At 39.1% G+C, this 10,427-nt stretch overlaps 1 protein-coding gene across 3 annotated transcripts in view; it reads right to left on the reverse strand.

Annotated features, from left to right (window-relative positions):
- The window catches only part of LOC105499373 (sorting nexin 18), a 96,568-nt gene that overhangs the window by 66,012 nt on the left and 20,129 nt on the right, over positions 1-10,427 (reverse strand). Inside the window, exon 2 of one of the 3 annotated variants that reach the window (XM_011771923.2) lies at positions 3,231-5,929. The exons of 1 other annotated variant lie outside the window; for it this stretch is intronic. In XM_011771923.2, coding sequence (XP_011770225.1) covers positions 5,676-5,929 — 254 coding nt within the window. In that variant the 3' untranslated portion in view covers positions 3,231-5,675. Of the gene's footprint in view, positions 1-3,230; positions 5,930-10,427 lie in introns of those variants that run through there. One more of the 3 variants, XR_011625029.1, reaches the window with a different exon arrangement.

Here is a 10,427-nt window from a genome sequence, read left to right on the forward strand (position 1 = left end):
AAATCCCTCAAACAATAGGGAGTAACAATACAAAAAAATACAATAAAAATACAACGGTGTAACAACTACTGACATAGCCTTGACACTGTATTAGGTATGACAAGGAATAAAGAGATGATTTGAAGTATACAGGAGAATGTGCATAGGTTATATGCAAATATTATGCCATTCTATGACTTGAACATCTACAGATTTTGGTATCTGCAGGGAGTGGGGTGGGATTGGGGTATCCTGGAACCAATGCCCTGCAGATACTGAGGGATGACTGTATACCCCATTATAGATAAGAAAACTGACTCAGGTTAAGTCACTAGCACATGGTCACATGATGTTCAGGAACAGAACTTTTACTAAGTACCTACTTCTAAAATTGTTATCATCTCCCATGTTTGTCGCAGAGGGAGTATTGCAAAATGGTTAAGGCTTCACATGGTGGTTAATCTAATACCCTCCAGAATTCAATACAATCTAAGTCAGTCAATCACACAATTGAGGAAACTGAAGGTCAGAGCTGGGTTAGTGAGTTGCCTGAGGTCAGAGAGTGGAGCAACTAGGATCTGACCCAGGTCTCTGGCTCCAAATTGCTGCCTTTCTCACTGATATGCTGGGTCAGCTTGCAGAGAAGCTCAACAACTCAGCAATTCCATCCTGAGAGCCATTTCCTGGAGTGACAGCAAATTTAAACCACTGCAAAAATAAGGTCTAATGCATCTGGCCACTTCAAACTTACAGATCAATTCCAGGGTAGGCTGATGGGACACACAGCAACAAAATACCACACACCGTGTTTTTAAGCTCCCTTGAAGGTGGCTTCAAATGGACAATTGGTCTTGCCTTTGGCATGCTTCTGGTACAAGTCACCCAATGAAGCTGAAATGGCCTTTAAGACAGGCAGGCAGTTTGAGAAGCTCTGACACAGGGATGATAGGATTGAGACATTCTGGGATCAGGGCCAAGTAGGGAAGACTTGTGATCCCTGGAAAGGCTATAGCCATGAGCCAATCCCAGATTAACTTCCCCCACCTCAGAGGCCTGGCTTCCACTGCTGGGTTTTTCTAGTTTCCTGCCCATGGAGCCCTAGCACAGCAGCATCCCTCTCTACACTGCCTAGAAGTCTACCCTGCCACTCTTCAAACTCTCCAGAGCTCATTTCTCAGCAAATTCTCTGTTGCTGTCACCTGAGTCCCACCTGTGACCAAGTGGTACTCATGAGTAACCCTGACTCTGACCAACTGGAGTTAAACTTTCGACCTGTGGTTCTGCCAAGGCCATTCTTACGGCAACTGGAATGTGCTTCTATTGTCATTGCATGGAGGTGGAAGCTGGAGAGAAGGGGAAACAGTCAGTTTTGGACCCTTTCTCTCACTCTTCGTAACAATACTGGAAGGTAACATCTGGCACGCTTCCCAGTCTATGTAAGATTGCAGTCAGCCCTTCTGCTGACAGACCCGGCACAGCACCACAGACTCTCCGCTTTTCCAGCAGAAATGGGTGCAAACAGCAGATTCTGGGAAGTTCCCTTTGTACTTCTGTGCCCAGTGCCCAAAGAATGATGGAATCCCTATCATTCCAGCAGTGGAGACTTGGGAAGATATTAGGGATTTCTGAAAAGCAGAGAAATTGCATTCAGTGTAATCTAGTTTAAAAAGAATAGGCTTCAGCCAGATCCCAATTTGAATCTCAGCTCTGTCATTTAGTTTGTGTGATCTTGGTCAAAAGAAACTAGACCTCACTGATCTCTTTAACTCATCTATAAACTAGAGATATTATCTTCCTCATAGCTTCATTGTGAGGATGACCAGACAAAGGTCATCTTAAGAGGTGTCAGCCATGTCCTTTCTTCTCTTGCATACTTTTAAGTGTACCTCTCCTTCTCACAGCCTCCCCAAACCAAAGGTGATTTGTCCAGATGTCCATCACTGGTCCAAGTATATCTGTGAACTAAAAGATGGCTAGGCCATTTTAGACATTACAAGATGATAAGAAAGGCAGGCCAGGAGAAAAAATATATATGTGTAAAACAAATCTGTAAAGATAAGCAGATACAAGACTACAAAGCCCCACAAAGAGGGCAAGCTTTGTCAAATGGGACTTTGGCCCCTTGCAAGATTTGCCAGGTCCCATAGCCATAATATTTTGGCTTATGTGTGTTGGAGTTTGCCTATTTATGGCAACCAACAGACAGTATGTGAAGTACTCAAGCACCTGCTTCTGTCTCAGGTGTTGGACTCATGGGAGCTACTATTTCAAAACCTCTCACTCACAACTTACTGCTATGTGCTTAATTCCTGATGTCACTAATGTAAGCAGATACTCCATGGCACTATCTGAATAACTACGGTTTTAAATTAATCAAATTAGCTACAGTGTTTGATGAATAATTTCTATGGTAACCACAGATGAAGCTCGAGACAGAGAACATGCTCTTCTACTTTTTTGTGTAATTCTTCACATTAAATAAATGCCCCCTTGACAAGTGGAGAAAAAATAATTATAATATTCCATTGAAGCTCAGAAATAAAGCAACCTGTTTATTTTTTAAAAAGATAAACATGGCTGATCTGCACTAATCATAACATTTTGAAGGAAATAAAACAATATTCAACATTTCTAGACTACAAATAAATAAAACCCTGTTTTACTTATTCTGTTAACCAAAGATGAAATTGGAAATGAGAAAACTGAATGCTTATGGATTTAAAGGTACCAGACATGGCATTTGATTTTTAGAAAATGAAGACATAAATGGAAAATGGCTATGGCAATGAACTTAAGAATGACATTTAAAAGTTTATACACAAACTTTACATACTTGACAGACTCAAATATTTTTCAAGTCCTTAGTTATGAGAACAGCAGCAAAATTTAAGACAATTAAATATCGGCATGTAAGAATCTGCTGTATTATTGTGAATAAATGCAAAACAACTGTATCAGTGAAGCCTGGGAAAATCTCAATCACTATAATATTCATGCACTGGCTTTACGTTTCGCTTTCAAATGCGTTCCCTCATTCTGGGCACAAACTGGGTAGGTACCTTCATATACAACAGCTTGGATGGGGAACGAGGTCACACCGCATGGCTGTAGAACCAGTCTCGCTGCATTACAGTTACAGCACATCAACAACTCTGCCTAATTAAAACAGCAAAACCAGGCTCAAGTGCACACCCTGTGTTACAAACACATCACATATCAGGATTACAAATCATAGAAATAAAGACAAATAATGGCATGAAGGGCATGATAGTTTATTTTAAAAAATTGTACCACACTGATCATGATGACCAGCATACACATGATAATGGCTTTTCTCTTGGGTTTAACACTGCAGTAGTTTTGCATACTGCAATGTTTCAATAGGACCAAGAACGTTAGAGAATAAAAATCTTAGATGAAAATGAACACTAATAATTCTAGTGTCCTCCCCCATAGAATTAATGTAAACCCCTTATGAATCAGTGGCATTATAATGTTATGTGGTTATGAAGAATGAAAGTTCTCTTAGAAGTAGGCAGCATGAATTTATACTTATATAAGTATAACTTATACTTATACTTCCTTATACTTTCATCTTTAGTTTTTATAATTTAAGCTATGTCCACCCTGGCTAAAGTACAATCATACAATATACCTCAGATAATTTCCATGCTACCATTGCACAAGTTTAGTGATTTTACTATTAAAAAAAAAAATCAAACCACCATCAAAATAAAGAGGCAAATAAAAGTAATTTTTAAATCATTTGAAAAGCATGGTGCTTATCTGTCCAATACAGACTCAAACTTAAATGCTATAGTTGTAATTTCCAGACTTCTGCAAAATTAACATTTATATATACATATGGGTTTTGTTTATAGAACTGTATTTTGCAATCAACAAGCTTTAGAGAACAATATATTTGGTTACAGTTCCACATATCTGTAGTAAAGACAAAGCCACATAATGTTCATGATGTTAAATCTGGCTCTAAGTAACCTAAGGTACAAAATTTTGACCAAATATCAAAATGATAATCTGATCTTAAAAATTCAACCCATATGAAACTACTTTTTAGAGAGTAAATGTGCTGTTCAGTAATTATTTCAATAACCTTTACTGAGTATCTGCAAACTGATCCTTTTCTTTAATCTTTGTGACTCACCAATATTTCAAAGTGACCTCTTCACTTCTGTGTTACCATTTCAGTACCCAGGGATTTCTGAGGCAGCATAAGTTTGACTTCATAAAAACAGTAGATACTGTAACAGTGACAGTTTTTAAATCTGTAAACTCAATAATCACATTAGTTAGCTCAGCAACTATAAAAACATTGAGATTGGGGCACTGTAAGCCAGAATCTCTTTGTGCTTTTTAAATTAAGCTGCTTTTGAATCTTTTTGGTATTTATCAGCCATCTGTATTTCCCTTATAATAATAAAAGAATATATTTAAAATAAATTTTAAGGTTAAATGTCCTGCGGGGGCTCATCAAGACCTTTTTTTTTTTTTTTTTTTTTTTTTTTTTTTTAAACATAGTATAAATCAATTATCTTTTTCCTTCAGTATTTGGAATAGCAAAAATTATTTCTGGTCCCTCCTTAGATCAATCAACACCACTTTTCATAACATATAACACTGAAATTTACAGACATCCCTGAAAAGTTTTTAAGTAAACGAGTGAATCACAGTGGAGTCTCAATCAGTTAACAGTGTAGATCCATTTTTTTTTTTTAAAAACTGAATATTAAAAGAAATCTTCAAGCTAAAAACAAAAACAAAACCCTCCTAAGAACTAAAGCCAAGTGTGTGTTGTCAATGATTCGATACTTTTATCCCCTGACTGATTTAGACTCCTCCTCCTCATGTTGTAAGACATATTTGCTGAAATCTTCACGCCAAGCTTTTGGGACACCTGGGTGAAGAGGCTATGCTACTGTTGCATCTAAGGGAATAGTGGCACCATTTCTTCCCTAATAGACTTCATATCCAAAGATGAGCAATAAATCTCACTCCCCTGCCTTTACCAGCATGTTATCAGGAGATAATACTTGCTGTGCAAATTGATGACAGCTGATCCTCCCACCCCACCCCATCCCCTACTGCCAATATGAGGTTATCATCAGTTTGTCATTATATGCACTGGCCTTTCACTCTTTCAATCAGAAAAGCTGTGGCTTACTTTAAAAAGGTGGGGAAGGGACGGGGAGAAATGAAAAACCAAGAGTCTAAAGGCACAAGGTCGCATAGCTGCTCTAGTTGGAGTTTGTAAACAGAGAATAGGTTGAATTTAGGTAATCCCAATCTATGAGAGTAAAAAGGCATCCACAGCAGGCTTTTATCCAGCCAGCTTCTTTGAGACCCTTCATGGGTTTTGAGGTCTACAAAGTATGCACTAAAATACCCATACTTCAAAAAGCAATAAGGCAAATAGTATAATCATTATTCCAAAAGTTACAATGGTAGTGTAGGCATACATAGTATAATTTAGTTACAATGTGTGGTACTGTTTCTATTATATAACCATATTAACTGTTTATTTCCTACATAATTATAAATTCAGCTGGGTTTCAGTTGAACACAAAACCGTCCTTGTACCACCACTGATAGTTGGCAATAGCTCTTTGACAGCAGTTTTTATTCTGCTGTAGAAATTATCCTTGAACTGAAAAAGTCCACAATCCAATGTCCAGTCATTAAACACTATCATATTTGTGAAGAGCTTCTTCCAACTTCTGGGTAACTTTTTGGAAAAATATTATTTGTTGTTGTAAGAAATGCTGCATCTGTGATTTAAAGTCTCTTACTCGAATCTGATGGAAGTGGTGAATTTCAGCCAAAGTGGCAAAAGAAATAGTGTTACAGCGATCCTGAATGCCGTCAGCCTTCTGCACCTCCATCTTCCCTTCCTCCACGTGTCGCCTACTCTCCTTGACTTTGGTAAGAGCTCCTGTAGTTAAAAATAACAATTAATTAAAATCCTATATATCCACAAATCCCAATGACATAACTACATATTAAACAGAATCTTGGGCATTGCAAATAGTTGCCCAAACTACTTTCAATACCTTTGAAATTTAAAGTAAGGACCATAATTACTCATTTTAAAAAAAGAAGGAATCCAGTAAAGTTTCTGAAAACACTCCCTTTGTTAAAATTTCTCTTCAAAAACTAGTGTTTGCCATACTGACCAAGAATCTGTAGTATCTCATCTCCTCCAGGTAGAGATGCTATACATAATTGATAATAAACTGAAAGGAAATGTCCTTTAAAAGACGCAACAAGAAAATGCAGTTTTCACACGCTTAAAAGGTGTGACATCATTATTTCCACATATATTAAGAGAATTACACTGTTTATAAAAACATCCCATAAAGGATCCAAACCCACTTCCTCAGAAAGTCTCACTAAATAATTAAGACTCTAGAACCAGTCTCTGAAACAAGTTAGTACCAACACAGGTTGTGTTTTGGAATCATGTCACAGTCGTAGGGGGTGCTTGGCAATGTTGCCAGTCTACAATTGGAGGTCACCCTCATCAGGGTTGGCCAAGCCCATATCTTGTCATCCAGAGTAAACACCTAGCTGAAGTGCTCAACACACAGAAAGTGCCTGGTGAAGGGGTGAATTGCGAACACATGTCTGATTTTGACTTCACGTTGCATCGGGAGACCCACACCTGGAGTACAAGGGCTTTAATAAGAATTTGCCCCTTTTTTGGGACTATCAGGATTGTTGAGTGTTAACTCTGCCCCGATGATGACCTAGGAATGATGCCAGCGGTTCCATAATCTCATGCCTAGAAGTATCAACAGAGGGTGTTGCAGGGGTGGGGGTGAAAGATTGGCCACTCCGGCAGGTGCCATATGAAGGCAGGCCTTCCCCTGGAAGCACAGTCATACAAAGACACAAAAGATTGAGGATGTTTAGGGGTAGGAAATAGGCTATTCCTAAGTTCTTGGGAATGAGTAATGATAAAGCTGAAATCACTTGAACAAAGCCAGCTTAAGAATTCAGATTTCCCTACTGTGCCTAGCACTCATTCCACCAAACCATACTGAAAGACAAGACAGAACACAGAGAGAAGCAGCTAGAGTGCCTGGCTTGGCAGTCTGAGAACACAGTACTACTGAGGAGGGAACCAGGAACCTTGAGTAGAAGGAGGTACAGAAACTGAGAGACTTTGTTTCGGAAATGTTGTTTTACCCAATGGTGAAATATATGAGGGAAGATGCCCTATTTCTAAATTTCTTCAAATCTCCTACAGAATAATATAAAATACAATATTAAACAAAACCCTTAAGGTAAAGCAGTATGCTTTTTTGGCATAGTTCAAAGACCTGAGAAATGAAAAAGCACCAACAGCAAATTTCATCCATATAAATGTATGTGCAGGTGTGCACATATGTACACATTTATTTTCATTGATTTATTCTAAATGAGCCCTTTAAGTGAAAAGCAGCAAAGCCCTGAAACAAGAACACATGGGTACTGCAGCTGCAAGGAGCACACATGCCCACACCACTTCCACCTAAGCCATGGCAGAGAAGTGCGCTCTGCTAGACAGAGGAAGACCCCACCCCAGTTCTACTAAGAAGCCATCACTCTGAAAGTAAGGCCTTTTAAACATTTCTACTATGGCTGACAGTATCAGCAAAGCACTAAAATTTGCCTGCTTGAAGAGAAAGACATCTCCCCAACATAAAAAATTAGTAATAATTTATTGTAAAACATTTATCTTTGTTATATTTGTACAGGTTTCACATTTCATATACAGAAATTGAAGTTGAAAAGACAGGAGGGCCGGGAGCAGTGGCTCATGTCTGCAATCCTAACACTTTGGGAGGCTGAGGTGGGTGGATCACCTGAGGTCAGGAAATCGAGATCAGCCTGGCCAACATGGTAAAACTCCATCTCTACTGAAAATACAAAAATTAGCTGGGCGTGGTGGCAGGCACCTGTAATCCCAGCTACTCGGGAGGCTGAGGCAGGAGGATCACTTGAAGCAGGAAGGCAGAGGGTGCAGTGAGCTGAGATCACAACGCTGCACTCCACCCTGGGCAACAAGAGCAAAACTGTCTCAAAAAAAGAGAAAGAAGAAAAGACAAGACAAGAGGAAAGTATAACAGGTAAAACTACAGGAAAAAAAATTCAAAAAGACTGAGAATGTGTAGTGAAAAAATACATGTTTTATAATGATAAAGGGAATAGGAAATTAAAAGAGAAAAATCTCAAATGATTTGACTATATTTTCCATCTGATTTCAATCCAAGGTACCCGAGGAAGCCACAGTCCTATGTTCAAATGCTAAGGACCAGAATGCAGGATCCTGCCCTGCTCAGAGCCTGACCTACGTAACAGCTATTGCCTGTATTGGTAATATTCTGCAAGTATTACTTGCTCTAACTACTCTATGGCTTTTCACCATAGAGAATAGAGTCCAGTATAGAGAAGCTCTGAAACCTGGCCTTGAATTGGGTGAATGTCAACTAAGTTGCAGCTTGTCAAACTCCAAATTAGTTCACCATATTTTGAGAAACTGCATTGCGTTATATAGAATTACAGATGTGCACCCGTAACAACCAATTTAAAAATCAACAAGTCTAAGGCTTGCCACGGTGGCTTGTGCCTAAAATCCCGGCAATTTGGGAGGCTGAGGCAGGGGGATGGGCAAAGCCAGGAGTTTGAGACCAGCCTGGGCAACATGGTGAAACCCCATTCCTATGAAAAATACAAAAATTTAGCCAGTCCTGGCAGTGCACATCTATAGTCTCAGCTACTCCAGAGGCTGAGGTGGGAGGATCATCTGATTCCGGGAGGTTGAGGCTGCAATGAGCTGTGATCACAGTACTGCACCTCCAGCCTGCTGGGTGACAGAGTAAAACCCAATCTCAAAAAAAAAAAAAAAAAAAAAAAAAGAACAAGTCTAAAGTTTTTACAACTTATATCAGCATACATTTTCCAAAGTCTCGGATACAACAATGAGTATTAATACCTCTTTGAGGCCCCAGGATCTTGCCAGCATGTAATAACTTCAAGCTTCCTAAGCATACATACTAGAGAAGCCAAGAAGAATTTGGGACTCATTTTTAGTCAGGCATGGTGGCAGGCGCCTGTAATCCCAGGTACCCGGGAGGCTGAGGCAGGAGAATTGCTTGAACCCAGGAGGCAGAGGTTGCAATGAGCCAAGATGGCACCATTGCACTCCAGCCTGGGCAACAAGTGTGAAACTCCATCTTAAAAAAACCAAGAAAACAACAAAACGAAACAAAAAAAAACCAAAGACTCATTTTTTCCCCAAGTATGAATTTATTAAGTGAATAACACAAAATGTTGCTGTTTTTAAAAGTCCCCAAAAGGTTGGGCTCCCGGGTGATAATTTTAATGTGAACATTTATGGAAAGCCTGTCATGTATAGAGCACACTGATAGAACAGGGAGATTCAAACAGGAGCCACACCGCAAAGCACCGTCAGGGCAGGCAAACTACCCTGACACAAAGTGAGATAGGTCCACGAAGCACACAATTCTGCATGGGAGTTGAATACGGCTTTCTCCAAGATAACATGTGACCAATGTGACAACAGAAAATACTCAGAGGGCCTGCTACATGCGCACTGCGCTATGGATGGTGGCAGGGTGGAGGGTAGAGAATAGAATATCTGAACAGTAAATGGTAGCTGCTATAAATAGCAATAACATATGCTAGACATTTTCCATCTAACTTTCACTACAACTTTACAACAGACATTACTCCTAGTTTTACTACAAGGAAATTGAGGAAGTTATGCAACGTCTTTGAGCCTGACCGTCATCCACATAACCCAGCAGGAGGCTGAGATGGGATCTGACTGCATAACTGACTTCAAAGCAAGCACTACAACTATTTAGAAGAGAACGTGCTAGACAGGTGTGGTGACGCACACCTGTACTCCCAGCTACTCAGGAGGCTGAGGCAGGAGAGTCCAGGAATTCCAGGCTGCAGTGACCTGTGATCATGCCACTGCACTTCAGCCTGAGTAATAAAGCAAGACCCTGTCTAAAAAATTAAAAAATAAAAACTATATAAAATGGTAAACTAAGGTATTAAATAGCATACTTTAAATGTACAAATTTGTAGAATAAGGAGAGCTACGTGTAATCAAGGAAGATTATGTCTCCATAAAATTGCAGCCACAGATGTAGAACAAGTTTTTAAAAACAAAAATAACTTCCTTTAACTGAGATGTAACTAAATTGATTTTCTCCCAGATACACCTTCAAAAGAAAGTTAAAAGAAGATTAGCAATAAAACAAGTTGACGGTAATATACTTAGAACAAATTAAAAATCGAGAGTTCCTGAATATATCCTGAATTGAAGATAAGAGCTGTTAATGTTCAGAATGACAACGCCAAGGACCTTCCAACATCTGAAGCCAAATAAAAAAAGTTAACTCTTATAAAATACT

Source organism: Macaca nemestrina, chromosome 6 (assembly GCF_043159975.1).
Source record: "Macaca nemestrina isolate mMacNem1 chromosome 6, mMacNem.hap1, whole genome shotgun sequence".
Classification (NCBI taxonomy): Eukaryota; Metazoa; Chordata; class Mammalia; order Primates; family Cercopithecidae; genus Macaca; species Macaca nemestrina.